At 62.2% G+C, this 16,515-nt stretch overlaps 1 protein-coding gene across 1 annotated transcript; it reads right to left on the bottom strand.

The window, feature by feature from the left end:
- Nucleotides 1-4,372: 4,372 nt before the first annotated feature.
- Nucleotides 4,373-16,218, bottom strand: LIN28A (lin-28 homolog A). The gene is made up of 4 exons (XM_066564962.1): nucleotides 16,188-16,218; nucleotides 15,238-15,416; nucleotides 5,965-6,149; nucleotides 4,373-4,586 (listed from the first exon to the last, which is right to left on the bottom strand). Exons 1-4 carry the CDS (start codon nucleotides 16,216-16,218, stop codon nucleotides 4,373-4,375), a joined length of 609 nt encoding a protein of 202 aa, XP_066421059.1.
- Between the last annotated feature and the right edge of the window lie 297 nt (nucleotides 16,219-16,515).

Here is a 16,515-nt window from a genome sequence, read left to right on the forward strand (position 1 = left end):
TTATTTTTTGTAAACAATAACCAAGGAGAATACTGAGAGAAAGTGGAAAGGTTTACAGAGGTATTTACACACACGAGACATCTGACAGAGAAATCACCAAACCATTAAAGTGGGAGCAGGGGGGCGAAGGTCCTACAGAATCCTTAAGGATAGACAGGGATGAGGGGGGCAGATAAAGGGATGAGGAGGCAGATAAAGGGATTGGGGGGCAGATACAGGATTTGGGGGAAGATACAGGGACGAGGGGACAGATACAGGGATTGAGAGGGCAGACACGGGGATTGAGGGGGCAGATATAGGGATGAGGGGGCAGATATAGGGATTGAGTGGGCAGACACGAGGATTGGGGGCAGACACAGGAATTGGGGGCAGATACAGGGATTGGGGGCAGACACAGGGATTGAGGGGGCAGATACAGGGATTGGGGGCAGACACAGGGATTGAGGGGGCAGATACAGGGATTGGGGGCAGACACAGGGATTGGGGGCAGATACAGGGATTGAGGGGGGCAGATACAGGGATTGGGGGCAGACACAGGGATTGAGGGGGGCAGACACAGGGATTGGGGGCAGACACAGGGATTGGGGGCAGACACAGGGATTGAGGGGGGCAGACACAGGGATTGGGGGCAGACACAGGGATTGAGGGGGGCAGACACAGGGATTGAGGGGGGCAGACACAGGGATTGGGGGCAGATACAGGGATTGGGGGCAGATACAGGGATTGGGGGCAGACACAGGGATTGGGGGCAGACACAGGGATTGAGGGGGGCAGCAGTTTCCCTGGCACAGCCGAGGTGCTGGGGGGAGGCCCAAGAGCCACCCCCCAAGGCTCTATTGCATTTACCCCGTCAGACTAAAGCTGTTTTCCTGAAGCAGTTTTGTACAGATCCCGTTGCTAGTCAAAAAATACAAAGCCCTTCCCCCCTCTCCCAAGAAGAGACCACCACCTCACCCTAAACTACTGGAGCAGGGCAGGGAGCAGCTGGGGCTGCTCTCCATCCCCCTCAATGCCCACGTGCTGGGGGTCCCTGGGCAGCCTCAGCGAGTCCCCCCAGAGCCCCCGTCCCTGGGGATGGAGTGGGTGCTCCTGTCTGATCCAGCCCTGCCCCACAGCTAAACCTACTGCTACTAAAAACCAGCAGAAAACGTGCCCACAGCTGGACACCCTCCCTGGGAAGGCTCCAGCCACCCCCTGGGCTGCAGAGGAGTGTTCATACCCCAGAGCCTGGACCCAGAGATTCTCTGGGTGAGCCATGGTGAGTCAGCATTTGAGAGGAGCCAGGAGGGAGAAAAGGATGGAGCAGCTGCACCTTCCCCGTCCCAGGAGGCCATGGACAGCCAGCCCTGAGCTCGAGGCGGAGGAAGGGCAGGGACTGAGGGTAACCCTGTCCCCAACACTCCCTGGTCACTGTCTGCTGCTCCTCTGTCCCCCTGCATGGGGCTGGGACCCCCATCCTGGCCCCCCAGCCTGCTGGGAGCCTGTGTGACATCCCAGCCATGGGCAGCAGGGCTCACTGCAGCGCTCCCATCAGCTGCAGAGTCCACAGGAGAGGCAAACAGGGCACAGGCCTCAAAAGCCACCAGGCTGGGAGAACTTCAGGAGCTGGGAGCTGCCAGGGGCTCGAGCACCTGTTCCCTGCCCATGGCACTGCCTGGCTCCTCCATCCCCACACACGGATCCACAGACCCAAACGCCTCCACCAGTGCATGGGGAAGGGAAAGAGACCACTACAATACAGTTAAAAAGAAAACAAATCTCAAACATACCAAAAAACACATTTGAAAAGCTCGACAACACGTCAGCCCACCTAGCAAACATCCAGTGAGGTAGATCTACACTTCCAATACAAACTTCATCATTTCTTTGTGCTGTTAGGAAAAACCCTCCTCTCTGTCCAGCACTGGGCTACAGAGGCATTTTATCCCTGAGATTGCTCGAATACCTGAGAATAAATTGCAGGAATTATGTCCTTTCTCTCCTTTTTTTTTTTTCTTTTTTTCCTTTTCTTTTCTTAAAGATTAAAATATACAAAAATACAAAAACCAGAATATTTATATTAAAAAAAAAAAGACCAACAAACCCGAAAACAAAGACGACAAACAAACCCAAAGATACGTCATTCACGCACGTCCTAGTGCAGCTTTCACTTGGCCTTGGCTTGGGCACGGCCGGGGGGCTCCCGGGACAGGGGGGGTCCACAGGGGCCAATAAATACAGGCAAGACTTGGGGAGGGCCCTGGGGAGGGGGGACAGCAGCCACTGACCTGGGACAGGGACAGCCACTAACCCGGGACAGGGACAGCCACTAACCTGGGACAGGGACAGCCACTGACCTGGGACAGGGACAGCCACTGACCTGGGACAGGGACAGACACTAACCCAGGACAGCAGCCACTGACCCGGGACAGGGACAGCCACTAACCTGGGACAGGGACAGCCACTGACCTGGGACAGGGACAGCCACTAACCCAGGACAGCAGCCACTGACCTGGGACAGGGACAGCCACTAACCTGGGACAGGGACAGCCACTAACCCGGGACAGGGACAGCCACTAACCTGGGACAGCAGCCACTAACCTGGGACAGGGACAGCCACTGACCTGGGACAGGGACAGCCACTAACCCGGGACAGGGACAGCCACTAACCCGGGACAGCAGCCACTGACCTGGGACAGGGACAGCCACTAACCCGGGACAGCAGCCACTAACCTGGGACAGCAGCCACTAACCTGGGACAGGGACAGCCACTAACCCAGGACAGCAGCCACTAACCTGGGACAGGGACAGCCACTGACCTGGGACAGGGACAGCCACTAACCCGGGACAGGGACAGCCACTAACCTGGGACAGGGACAGACACTAACCCGGGACAGGGACAGCCACTAACCCGAGACAGGGACAGCCACTAACCCGGGACAGGGACAGCCACTAACCCGGGACAGCAGCCACTAACCTGGGACAGGGACAGCCACTAACCTGGGACAGGGACAGACACTAACCCGGGACAGGGACAGCCACTAACCCGGGACAGGGACAGCCACTAACCCGGGACAGCAGCCACTAACCTGGGACAGGGACAGCCACTAACCCGGGACAGCAGCCACTAACCTGGGACAGGGACAGACACTAACCTGGGACAGGGACAGCCACTAACCCGGGACAGCAGCCACTAACCTGGGACAGGGACAGCCACTAACCCGGGACAGGGACAGCCACTAACCCGAGACAGCAGCCACTGACCTGGGACAGGGACAGCCACTAACCCGGGACAGCAGCCACTAACCCGGGACAGGGACAGACACTAACCTGGGACAGGGACAGACACTAACCCGGGACAGCAGCCACTAACCTGGGACAGCCCCGTCCCCTGTCCCCAGGGAGGCTCAGCCCCAGGGGCAGCGGAGTCTGCAGCGTGGGGTGGGCAGGAGGAGCACGGGGGTGTCCCCAGCTCAGGGATGTCCCCAGCTGTGTCCCCAGCACGGGGGTGTCCCAAATGGAGGGGTGTCCCCAGTACAGGGGTGTCCCCAAGCAGGGGAATGTCCCCAGTTCAGGGGTGTCCCCAGTTCAGGGATGTCCCCAGCACTGGGGTCTCCCCAGCTCCACGACCAGAGGCTGGGAGAAGCCCGAGAGGGGAAGAGCTGCCTGCATGAAGCACCTCGTGCTCTCTGGGCGGGCACTTGGGGAGGATTAGGGGAAATAAAGTGTTTTTCCTCTGGCTTGCTCTCCCCCAGGCTGCAGCTCGCAGCCCACACACTGACTGGTGGTGGTACCCCAGCCCCGAGAGAGGATCCATTTCCCCCCAGAACAAGCCCAGATCTGGGCTCTGCTCTGTCAGCAATGGAACAACCGTGGAAAACCACAAATCCTCACACGTCCCTGGCAGTGAGAGCCCCGAGGAGCAGAGGGAGCCGCGGGACCGGCCCACGGCCGTCTCCCTGGTGCTGCTGGGGCAGCCTTCCCCTCACTCCCCCGGGGCAGGTACAGGAGCAGAGCGGGTCCCCCAGCTCACCTGGGTGTGCCGAGCCTCTGGGCAGCTCAGGACAACAAGGAGCCATCAGCTCCTCCCTGGGGTGCTCCCCTCTGCTCCTCCTCCCCTGACACGACTGCCTGGCTTAACTTAGGAAAAGAATAAAGATTAATCAAGGATGGTTGGGGTTTTAGCGTGTTGGGTGCTGCCTTCCCCTGTTCTGGAACAAGCCATCCTGATGCTAGCAGGGCTTCTCCCAGCCTGGGCGTGGGGGAAAGGTCTGTGCAGGGACACCAGGTCCCTGCTGCCAGCACTGCCACCTGCCCTCCCTGTCCCCTGCCGTGCCCCTTGCCTTGCCAAAGCCTTCTCACCCCGGTGGGAGCCCCCTGTGGCTGCCCCGCATCATTCCCGGCTCTCGGGGAGCAGCGCTGGGCTGTGCATGTCCTCCTCCTCTCGGAAGTAGGCGGGCTTGCCCTGTGAGCTGGGCGACTGCTGTGCTTTGGCGGGGCAGTTGGCCACCATGTGGCTGATGCTCTGGCAGAAGTGGCACTTCTTGGGCTGCGGAGGGAGCTTGCACTCCTTGGCGTGGTGGTCCAGCCCGCCGCAGTTGTAGCACCTGGGTGAGGGGAGGAGAAGCAAAATGAGGCGGGAGGATGCTGGGACCCAGCTGGCTCCTTAGCCAGAGCTGGGCTCGGTTTTTGGGGCGGGTGGTGGCCCCAGGGTTGGTCCCTGCAGAGCCCCGGCTCCAGCACGGCCAGCTGGGGCTCAGTGGTGCTGCTGGCACCCAGGAGATGGCAGCAAACCACTGCACTGAAACCACACACAAATCGGGATGTGGGGGTTCCACCCCTCTGGCTCCATCGGCGTCCCGGCTCCTGTGCCTCCAGACCCCACTCCCGGGGTTACACTGCCCCAGGAACAGGCCAAGGAACGATGACATCCCCAGCTATCATCGTGTGGGGACAGGGCCAAGGGTGGCACCTCCCAGGTCCTGTCCCATGGTGCCACCCTCACAGCGGAGCAGAGGGAGCTGCCCTGCGTCCATTTCAAATCCTGCATCCGTGCAGGACGGCCACAACCCTTTTCTCTTTCCTTTTCCTTCACAATTCCTTTCTGATTAATTAAAAAACCTGTTTATGAGAACAGCTGAGTGGGGTGGACAGCAGCCACTGGGAGAACTGGGATGAGGCACCCCAGGCAGCCAGGATGGAGAGGATGGGAGGGGATGGGAGAGGGGGGATGGAGGCCTGGCCAGAAACTTGCCCGGGGCTCCCATCCCGCCGTGCTCCGGCCGTTTCCTCCCCACAAGGAAAGGACAAACTTCTCCTGGACAAACTGCCCATGCCAGCAGGGCTCCGGGGTGTCCCTGACCTCTGCCCCTCCCTGCTGCTCCCCTGCCCCTTCCCGACCGCGCTGCATCTGCCGCTCATTAGGCACTGCAGGAAGCTGCTGTCCCAGCCCCGGGGTCACTGCCTGTCCCGCGGCCCCGTGCCCATCCCGGGGTGCCTGGGCAGATCCCAGTGCCCATCCCAGGGTGCCCAGGCAGTTTCTGGCCCCGTGCCCATCCCAGGGTGCCCAGGCAGCTCCCAGTGCCCATCCCGGGGTGCCCGGGCAGCTCCTGACTCTGTGCCCATCCCAGGGTGCCCAGGCAGTTCCTGGCCCTGTGCCCATCCCAGGGTGCCCAAGCAGTTTCTGGCCCCGTGCCCATCCCAGGGTGCCCGGGCAGCTCCTGACTCTGTGCCCATCCCAGGGTGCCCAGGCAGTTCCTGGCCCTGTGCCCATCCCAGGGTGCCCAAGCAGTTTCTGGCCCCGTGCCCATCCCAGGGTGCCCGGGCAGCTCCTGACTCTGTGCCCATCCCAGGGTGCCCAGGCAGCTCCCGGCCCGGTGCCCATCCCAGGGTGCCCAGGCAGTTTCTGGCCCCGTGCCCATCCCAGGGTGCCTGGGCAGCTCCCGCTGCCTGCGGTGCTTGGCCCCAGCCCGGCCCAGCCCTCACCGGTCTCCTTTCGATCTGCGCTTCTGGAGGCTCTTCCCCTTGGGCCTCCTCTCGCTGCCGATGCAGAAGACGCCCCCGGGGCCGGTCACCCGGATGGACTCCAGGCCTTTGGATGATTTCTTGAAGGTGAACTCGACAGCTTCGCCCTCCTTCAGGCTGCGGAAGCCCTCCATGTGGAGCTTGCTCTGGGGAGGGGGCACAGGGAGAGATGGGGGTCAGCACAGAGCTGGGCGCTCTCCAGGCACAGCACAAAGCCCTCCTGCGCCACAAGAGCTGCAAATGTCCCCTCTGCCTGTTCCTTGGTTCTGCTTTTTTTAAATACAAAAGAATCTCGGGGTTTTGCACAGTGGTATGAGTGGCAGGCCCTGTGGCAAGGCCAGGAGGCTGCAGGCTGGCACTGCCGGCCCCCAGCTCAGCTCAGCTCAAGCCCTTTAACTGCCTGCAATAATTAATTAAGCAGCCATTTGGCACAGGATTATCACTGCTGGGAGCTTCTCCCATTCCTTCCAGGAACACCACATCGGTTATCACCACACAATCAAAGCAGGGGAGCCAAGAAAAACCCAGGCTGGGAAGGGGGGGTTGTGAGGTGACAGGAAAACCCCACTCCACTTTGAGGGGCTCTGTCCATTTTAGCAGAACAAAACCCTAGGGAGCAGAGCTGGGTGAGGCAGGGGGGAACTCTGTGCCCTGAGCATCCCTGCTGCTCTGCCCGGGCACAGGCAGGAATTCTCATCCCCTGTGTCCTGAGCATCCCTGCTGCTCTGCCCGGGCACAGGCAGGAATTCTCATCCCCTGTGTCCTGAGCATCCCTGCTGCTCTGCCCGGGCACAGGCAGGAATTCTCATCCCCTGTGTCCTGAGCATCCCTGCTGCTCTGCCCGGGCACAGGCAGGAATTCTCATCCCCTGTGTCCTGAGCATCCCTGCTGCTCTGCCCGGGGGCAGCAGCTCCAGCTCGGCATCCCCGCTGCTCTGCGAGCCACAACGAGCTCCAGCAGCGAATTCAGGGGATTTGCTGAATTCAGAGGGAGGAGCAGCTCCTGCTCCTGCCCTGGGGATTCCCAACGCCTGCGCGGCTGCAGCACCACCCTGCATTTATGAATGGAGCGTCTCCCATTCATGGCCGGAGAGCTCCCGTCACGTGTGTGTTCTCCCGTTCTCCCGTTCTCCCGGCACCGAGGCTCCGTGAGCGCGGTGCGGGACGGGCAGGCACCGTCTGCTCCCATCCCTGCTCTGAATCCCACCGGGAGTGACGGGGAAACAGCCCACGGAAAAACAGAGAGGGGAGAAATGGAGCTGTTGGGTTCTAGGAGGGAATTTTTCTTGGCAGGGTCTGGCGGGATGTCCCTGTGTACGAGAGAAGTGGGAGCACAGCAGAGCTCGAGGAGCAACCCTTGAGGCCCCTTTTTCTGCTGCTTTTCCCCTCCCTTTCTGTGCCTGGGGTCAGCTCAGGGTGGGACAGGCCCCATGTGCTGGGCCAAGTCACCCCCAGGCCCTGGATCCCCTTGGCTGCTGGGATGGGACCCAGGGTGGCCACAGGGACCCTCCTTTGCTCTCTGACCTGCCCCTGCTGCCTCAAGGGAGAGCCAGACCCTGAGCTCTGAGGTTCCAAATGACAACAAGGACGTGACAGAGTGTCACAGCCCCCTGTGCCCACCCGGGGCAGGGCCAGCACCACCAGCCCCTGGCAAACCCCCCAAACAGTGATCAAACACTGCTCCCCACCACCGACCCAGCTGCCCCGTGCAGGAGCTCTGTGCCCAAGGCACCAGCACATCCCAGAGTGCCCCCAGGACATCCCAGAGGTGTCCCCAGCACATCCCAGAGTGCCCCCAGGACATCCCAGAGGTGTCCCCAGCACATCCCAGAGTGCCCCCAGCACATCCCAGAGTGCCCCCAGCACATCCCAGAGGTGTCCCCAGCACATCCCAGAGGTGTCCCCAGCACATCCCAGAGGTGCCCCCAGCACATCCCAGAGTGCCCCCAGCACATCCCAGAGGTGCCTCAGGACATCCCAGAGGTGCCCCCAGCACATCCCAGAGGTGCCTCAGGACATCCCAGAGGTGTCCCCAGCACATCCCAGAGGTGCCTCAGGACATCCCAGAGGTGCCCCAGGACATCCCAGAGGTGTCCCCAGCACATCCCAGAGGTGCCTCAGGACATCCCAGAGGTGTCCCCAGCACATCCCAGAGGTGCCTCAGGACATCCCAGAGGTGTCCCCAGCACATCCCAGAGGTGCCCCCAGCACATCCTCAGCCACCACCCTGGGCTGTCCCCAGCCTGAGGTGATTTGGGCAATGGGAGCTGCCCCAAATGGGGAATTTACCCCATTCCCACAGCAGCCCAGGGTTAGGGGGTAAGGAGGGGCTGAGCGTCACTCCCTGGCACGGGAGGCAGCCCTGGAGCGGGGGCCGAGCCCAACCACCTCCCGTGGCTCCTCTCGGGGCGTTTACAGCCCCAGCTGGCCCAGCTGTGTTTACACTGCCGGGATGAAAACTCCCAGGCGCCCAGCCCTGAGCTTCGGGCTAAAGCTGAGCCGTGCCAGGGCGTCCCCAGCCCCCGGGCTGGGCCCCCCAGCTCAGCCCCACCTTGGGCACCCCCGCCCCTCTGCCGGAGCCCAGCCCCGCGCACCCTCAGCCCCACCGGGAGGAAGAGGAGGGATGAGGCAGAAGCTGCCGCAACATGACGGGGAAGCGATTTATTTTCCAGGAGCGGGTGAGGATGACAAGCACCCCCAGCCCCCTCCGCCAAAAGGCCAAAGGAAACGCCCTCTCCCCAGGGAAGGGGGGGACAGAGGCTGGGGCGTCCCAGCTCTCCCCCTCCTCCCCTTCAGCCTTTTGATGTGCGCTGCAGAGTGGCCGGTGGTCCCTGCGCATCCCCCCTGCCCCCTTCCCAAAACACACACATTGCTGGCATTCCTCTGTTATCAGATAGGTAATCAAACTGCAGCCCATTGAATTAGCTGCATACCTCCTGCATCTGAAAGGAAGGGGCCCAGAGCCCCTGTCCCACACCACACACAAAGCCGGAGCCTTCCCAGGCCTCCGCACACCCACACCCCCCCCCAAAAAATAAAGAGAGGAAGGGGGGGATTGGAGCGAGCCGGGGATGCTGGGGATGGGGGGAGCGCAGGGGAGGGCCGGGGCCGGGAGCCACCGGCCAGGAGAACAAAGGGCCGGCGGCGGCCGCGCTCCCGCTGCCCAAATTCCAGGAGTTCCAGGCCCCGGCGGGGGGAGGAAGGGTGGCCGGCATGGCCGCGAGCCCTCTGACCCCCTCCAGCCCCTGCGCTCACAGCGCCGTGCCCGGCTCGGCTCCGGGCTCCGCGTCCCTCGGGGAGCTCCGGCCTCAGTCCCGGGGGTGGCCGCGGTTTGGGGCTCGGGGGTGGCCCTGGGCTCGGGTCACAAAGCTTTGCCGTCCCAAAGGAAGCGCCAGGATCTCCTTGTGCCCATCGGGCCCAGAGTGAACGGGGGGACAGGGGACAGAGGCAGAGCGGGCACAGCTTCACCAGCGGCCCCCGGGCACCTCAGCGGGCACCTCTGCCCTTCTCCCCCTCCCTTTCCCCACTCCCCGGTTATTTAGGGCGGACAAAGCCGCAGCACGTGAGTGCCCGAGCTGCCCATCCCCCGGGCTGGCTGCCCCCTGCACACGGGTGCCTTCATCCCTGCTCTTCCTCCCACCCAGCAAACCGCTCATCACAGCTCCCGCTCTCAGACCCTTTCCCGTCCTCCAGGGATGACACCGCGGGGCGCCCCAAACCCCAGCGCTGCCCCCCGAAGTGCCGGCCCCGGCTCTCCCCCACCCCGCCGGGCTCCCGAGGGGCTCGGCCGGCCCCGGGGTCACCATTGTCCCCAGCGCGACACAAGGGGACGTTTATTCCCGGCCAGCCCCGGCCATTCAATCAAACCATCTTTGTGTCCAGCGGGGCCCGGGGCGGAGCAGCCGCTGCACCTCGGCTCTGCAGAGCCCTTTAAACTGAGATTAAACCAGCCGGGCTGGGGTGCTGGGATCAACCCGGCTGTGGGAACACTGCTGGCAGTGCCCAGCTCTGCCAGGGCTACCTCTGAGCCCTGCTCAGAGCGTTTCGGGCAGCCCAACCCCACTGCAGGCAGTGGCCGTGCCTCAGTTTCCCCCAGTCTGCAGAGCAGGGTCCGGACAAGCAGCCCAGGGACTGCTGAGCCCCCGGGGGTGGGGGCGATGCCCCCATTCCTGGGTACCCTGTCTGCAGTGAGCTCTGGCTCAGCTGGCACCCACTGCAGCGCCCCCAGCCTCCTCTGCAGCCCTCTGTCCCCAGAGCCACCGTGTCCCTGTCCCCAGTCCCTCCTTCTGCCGGCTCCAGGACACCAGCCACCCCAGGGCCACCCTCAGAGCACCAGGACCCCCGAGGGCCATGCCGGGGAGCAGCCCCGGCCCCAGGGGCTCAGGTTTGGCTCAGCCGGTGGGAACAGCCCGGCTGTGGGTGGCTTTGGGGTGACATTTGCCCCATTCCCGAGCCACGGGTGCTCCCATCGCCGCTGGATGTGGCACCGCCGTCCCGCGGGTGCAGCGGCCCCAGCCCAGCCCTGGCAGGGCCGTTCTCCCCTCGGCTGAGGGCAAACAGCCCCCGGAGCAGGCAGGGCAGGGCAGGGCAGGGCAGGGCAGGGCAGGGCTGGCTCTGCCAGCTCGGGGCAGTGACCGAGTCCCCAATCCCGGCAGGGAAATGTCCCTTTGCCCTCACAGCCTGTGCCCGGATTGTCCCTGTCCCAAATCGCACAGCAAATCTTTCCCGGCGCCAGGAGCTCCAGGGCCGCTGCTGCTGTTGGGGTTTGGGTTTTGGGGAGGGTTTGGAGCAGGAATCCTCCCTCCCGCACCCCACAAACGGGGGCTGTGCTCGGCAAAGGGCTCCTGCCTCAGCCCCGGGCGCTTGGCCGAGATAAGGAGGGCGATGCCTTTGGAGCCCTCGGGGAGAGCACAGAGATTTAACAAAACACCACCGAGGCTTTCCACTGGCTCCCTCCCCGTCATCTGCTGCCATATCCCTAAGGACCCCTACCGATCCCTACTAAAATCAAAATAAAGACATTTCCCTGCCAAAGGAACGATGTTTGCTCCTAATTTTCCACCACAAGCCAGTAAAATTAAACTCTAGATACCAATTCCGAGGGGAGAAAAAAAAAAAAGGCATCTACCACAGAGTTTAATCCATCAGTTTCCTGTCCTAAATCCTTTTAGCTCCTTTGGTTGTATTTTTTTTTCCCCACCGAAACCCTCCCGCACTTCCCAGGAGCAGCTAATTGGGATCAGTGGCTGCGTATTAATTTTGTGCTCCCGTCTTAAAGCAGGAGCACGGCCCGGAGCGGCCGCGCGTCTCCCGAGGATGATTCCAGCTCCATCCCCGCTAATTCTGAGGAGAAAGGGAGCAGGGAACGGGGAAAAGGCAACGCCGGAGCTGGAGGAGGGGGCGGCGGGGCCGGGGGCTCCATCCCGGAGCAATCCCATTCATTTGGGCCGTTTTATCAGGAGACCATTCCAGGGTGTTTTCTCTCCCTGGGGCAGGGAGGGGGAGCTGGGGGAAGGGATGTGCCTGCGGCCATCAGTTAATCTTTAGACAGAGACAGGAGGCTTTTTTTGTGTGTGTGAGCGTCTTGAGGGAGTTTCAGGGGTGGAATAAAGCCACTCTCTTTCAGTATTTCCCATCGGGACGCGGCGGCGCACAAGCGGCGCAATACAATTTCATTCCAGCGGTTATTTAAAAAAAAACAAACCACAGAATAAACAAAACCAAAGAAATTGCCACTACCCCTCTCCCCCCCCCCCCCAAAAAAAAAAAAAAAAAACAAAAAAAAAGAAGCAGCAGAGATTCCGAGGAGCATTTGAGCATTTCTACCCCAGGGGATCCCTGCGGGGGTTCCCTGCTCCTTGCAGGGGGGTTGCACTAAATGACCTCTAAAGGTCCTTTCCAACCCAAACTAATCTGTGATTCCCCGATCTCTTCCTTCCCCAGAGATGAGCACCTATGGTGCCCCGGTCCTGGGGCGGGGGCGAACACAGGGAGCAGGAAAAGCGAGGAGATATTGCTCGTGTCCCTGGAGGATGGAGCGTCACGGATCCCCCCTCCCCTCGCTGCCCCCCAGTCCACACAGCCCAAATCCTCACTCAGATCCTGCCCCCAGCCCAGATCCCCACTCGGATCCTGCCCCCAGCCCAAATCCCCGCTCGGATCCTGCCCCCAGCCCAGCGCAGGGAAAGGCTGGGTCCTGCTCCCTGACAGAGGAACTGCCCCTCCTGCCTTTCCCGCACGCTCAGCCATGGAGCTGCCTCCAAACGCGATTTTTTTTTTTTTAAGGCCTCACGTCATGCTCACGTGGATGATTATTTGTATTATCCTGGCCGTGTGCCCGGCGTGGCATCGGCACAGGTGGGTGACAGCCCAGGTGGGCTCTGCCATGTCCAAACGGCCGCTTCCACCCCCCTCACCCCATCCCATCCCAAACCATCCTATCCCATCCCATCCCAAACCATCCCATCCCATCCATCCCATCCCATCCCATCCCATCCCAAACCATCCCATCCCATCCATCCCTGCCCGGCAGCACAGGGGACAGGAGCCCCTCCCGTGCTGGGATGTGCCCACGAGTCCCACATTCTTGTGCCCATCCCAGCCCCAGCAGGTCCAAGCTCAGGCACAGCTTTGTGTCCCCACCAGGACACGCAGTGGCCAAACCCTGTGCCCACAGTGCCCGGCAGAAGTTCTTGCTGAAATCACAAGAAGGAACGAAACCACCCAACTAAGTGCATTTATCAAGGGTTTAGAGCTGCTGGCTGGGAGAAACGCTCAGAAATGAAGAGCCAAGCTGTGGAGAGCGATGATTTCTATGCACTGGACATCCCCTTCCCCCCTGCCCCCAGCCAGAGCCCGACCCCACTCCCAGCCCTGCTGCTCAGCACTGCTCTTCCAGCTCCAACCAGCGGCACCCAGCCTTGGTTTCTCCTTTCCCTCTTTCCATGTTGCCTTCCCAGGCAGCTCCACACTCCTGGGAGTGACGCTCAGAGCCCGGGAGCTGCATCCCGAGGGGGCCATTGCACCTCTGGGGTCTTCACCATCACCACCAGCCCAATTTCTGCCACCTCAAGATCCCCATTTCCTCAGCGGTGCTGCTCGGCCCTTGGGCTCCCCGGGACGATCTGATCTGCTCCCCTCTGCCTCATCCCTCCTGTCTCCTCACAGCTCCCAAATGAATCCATCTCCAGTGTCCAGGGGAGGCATTTGAACCCAAATGCCTCATTTTTAGCTCACAATGCGAGGGAAAGGCAGCCCCGAGGAGCCCTGTTAGTCTCCTGTCCTGCCGAGATTTTAATCTCTTTGTGATCAGATAAAGGCAGAGGGAGATGGAGACGCGCTCCCTGCAGAGAGGGGCCATTCAGACCTGGTTCCTGTAATAAAGTGATTTAATAGATCTAAAGAGGCCAATTCCCTTCTTTCTCCCACAATTACTTCCTGTGGGTCATCATTCACATATGTAAATGAAGAGGGGAAGGAGCAGGTTTTGAGGGGCTCTGGAGTGTTAAGCCCCAAAGCTGGTTTGGGGTGCTGGGTGCTGGGCAGGGCACACCGAGCCCTGAGCGTTTCCCCCTGGCTTTTGGTGGCTTTTGGTGGCTTTTGGTGGCTTTTGCCCTGGCGGCCCTGCCTCCCTCCCCGGGAGCGGGGCTGACACGGGCTCTCGGGGTGGGGACAGCGTCGGGACAAGGACCCGGTTCCACCCAAAAGCAGCGAGGCCGCGGTGGCAGCGTGAGCTGTTCCCTCTGCAAGGAGAGACACCGGGAGCAGCCCCGGCTGTTTCTGCAGGAGAGCTGAGGCTTTGTGCCACCAGTGAGAGGAGCAGGAGGCGAAACCCAGCCCGGAGGAGAAGAATTCTCCATCAGCCCAAAGCTTCTGGTGGGGCAAAGCCCTTTGCTGCAGCAGGGGAGCCCCCCGGCCCCTCTGCCCCCCCAAAATAAGCCGCTTTTCCCCAGAGTTCCCCGAATTTCCAAACTCTGAAGTCTCTGGGATCCCACGGCTCCCCCGGCCTTAGGAACCGGGGGGCACCGGCAGGCTGCAGGGCAGGGGGACGCTCCCGGCAGAGCCACCCCAGCTAATTCCCTTGCCCTGCAGGAATGTGAGCAGGAGCAATCAAGAAACCAGACTGTCTGGGGGCAATAAACCCCGGGAGCAGGGCGGGAGGCGCTCCCCAGGAGCGCTGGGTCCCGCTGCGCCGCATTGAGATGCAAAGGCCCATTTGCTGCCCGGAGAACACCAGGATCTGTTTTCCCCTGCCTGATTTGGAGCCCTTGACTCCAAAACCAGCTGTGCCTGGCAGAGCAGCTCCTACCGAGGCGCTCTGCCCGTGCCACAGCCCAGGGAGAAGGGACTGGCATCTCCCCTGGCCGTCATTTCCTTGCCAGCCCTGCCTGGAGCCCCCCTCGAGGGCAGGGAGCGAGCGACCCCCGGGACCCCCTGCTCCAGGAGCTCCTCAGAGCCCAGGGCTCAGCCCGCGCCCCCAGCCCCCAGGATGGACCCAGTCCGGGGGGCTTTGGGCCCGAGGAGAGCTGCAGCCCCTGCGGGAGGCTGCTCCCCAGAGCCGACACCACGGTGCCGCTCTCAGTCATGTGCACAGACCCCCCGTGTTTGCCCCAAAAACACCCGTGCCCCCTTCGCTGGTGCTCGCTCTGCCCCCAGCCGCTGTCCCGAGGTGAGGGGCACACGCAGAGCCCCGTTCTGGGCACCATCCCCAAACCCCTTCCCCAGCCGGGGGCATCTCCCGGCAGATCCTGCCCCGAGATCCGGGGCGTTCAGCCCCGCATCCACGACCTCCCTCGGGGCAGGGTCCCCGACACGCGTGGGTGTCCCCGCTCAGCGGGCTCAGAGCCGGACACGGGACTGTCACTGTCACACGGATCCGCAGGGACACAAACGCGACGCCTTTGTGCCACCCGCGCCCGGGACAAAGGGCTCGGGCAGAGCTGCCCGGTGCCGGGATGAGCTCCCGGTGCCGCAGCCCGGCCCGGCTCGGAGCGGGTCCCGGGCCAGCGCCGCCCGCTCCCCCATTCCCGGGGTGTCCCCGCTCCGGCCCGGCCCCGAGGGGCTCCTCAGCAACAACCACGGCAAAATGAAATGGCTCGGGATCGCCTTTCAGAGCCGGTCCCCGGAGAGGAGCCCCGGAGCGGCGGTGCCGGCCCGGGGATCCGGCAGGGGGGTCCCCATCCCACCTCCATCCTCCGCCGGCTGCTCCCTGCCCTCCCGGCGCCCCGGCCCGTACCTGGTGCACGAAGACATCGACGGGCGAGTCCAGGGTCGCGCCGCCCTTGGCGGTCATGGAGAGGAAGCCGAAGCCCATGCGGACGTTGAACCATTTACAGATGCCGGAGCCGTGCAGGGGCTGGGACTCGTTCTCGGCCTTGGGCGAGTCTCCGGCCGGCTCCTCGCCCGGCTTCGCACCTGGGAGAGACCCACGGAGCCGCTGAGCCGGGGCTGGGGCAGCCGCGGGTGCCCCCGGCCCAGCCGCCCCCCGCCCCGCACGGGAACCTCCAATCCTGCTGGAAAATGCCCCAAAAATCCCCAACCGCCCGAAAAACCAACAGAGAGGCGAGCTCTGCCTCCACGTGTGCACGGGGATCGCCCCAGGAAACGAAGGCAGCTCCTGCCAGCACGACCCAGGCAGTGCGTGCAGTGGGAGCCCTAAATCCGTTTCTTCCTCAAAACGTTAAAAAACGAAAAATAAAATTCAAAATCCCAGACTCACACAAAAAAAAAAAGACCAAACGAGCGACGAAAAAATAGCCAAATTATTTTTCTAAAACCAAAATATTAAAATAAAATATAAAAAGGGGGGGAAAACTCCCCCAAAACACCAACCCGAAACCCCCCTGCCCCCAGCAAGCCACGCTGGAGAAACTCTCCCTTGCCGTCAGCATCCCCCCCTGGCACCGTCCCACCCCCGCTCCCGAACAGCCCCAGCAGCCGCCAGCGGCCCCAAACTTCTGGTGTCTTCCCGGGGCTGGAGGGGGGATAAAAACCCCGATAAATCCCCCCCTGCGAGCCCCAGCGCTGCGCGGGGCAGAGGCGCCGCCGGGCCCGGCCGCGCTGCCGGGGCTCAGCGGGACTGCCCGGGCCGGGCTCGGGGGGGGCCCTGCGCCCCCCGGCCGGGCTCTGCCCTCGTTATTAATAATCGCGGAGCCGAGGCGGGCTGCGACAATAATATAACTTAACCTGCAAACTGCTGGTTGGAAACAGACCCCATCCCGACACTCGCTTGCAAATTCCGAGTTGTGGCTGTTACCGCCTCCTCCCTCCTCCTCCTCGGCCAGCTTTGAGGGTATCAGGCCAGCCAAAAAAAAAAAGGAAAAAAAAAAAAAAAAAGGAGGAAAAAAAAAAAAAAAAACAACAAAAACCCCAGCTTAGACCCCGCCGGGAGGGAGCCGGGAGAGGTTTGACTCCATCTTCACTCCAACAATAGGGGTGGGAGGGAGCGGGAGGGTTTTTTCAAAGGCTCCCAAATTCTCGCAGACAATGGCAGCCCCCGCCCCCCCCAGGACCC

This window comes from Molothrus aeneus, chromosome 23 (assembly GCF_037042795.1).
Source record: "Molothrus aeneus isolate 106 chromosome 23, BPBGC_Maene_1.0, whole genome shotgun sequence".
Classification (NCBI taxonomy): Eukaryota; Metazoa; Chordata; class Aves; order Passeriformes; family Icteridae; genus Molothrus; species Molothrus aeneus.

Excerpts from the sequence above, each read along its gene's own strand:
- LIN28A (XM_066564962.1), bottom strand. The coding sequence starts at position 16,218 with ATGGGGTCTGTTTCCAACCAGCAGTTTGCAG. Across the intron at positions 15,417-16,187 it reads TTCCAACCAGCAGTTTGCAG|GTGCGAAGCCGGGCGAGGAG; the intron begins GTTAAGTTATAT and ends GGTCTCTCCCAG. Across the intron at positions 6,150-15,237 it reads TCGATGTCTTCGTGCACCAG|AGCAAGCTCCACATGGAGGG; the intron begins GTACGGGCCGGG and ends CCCCCTCCCCAG.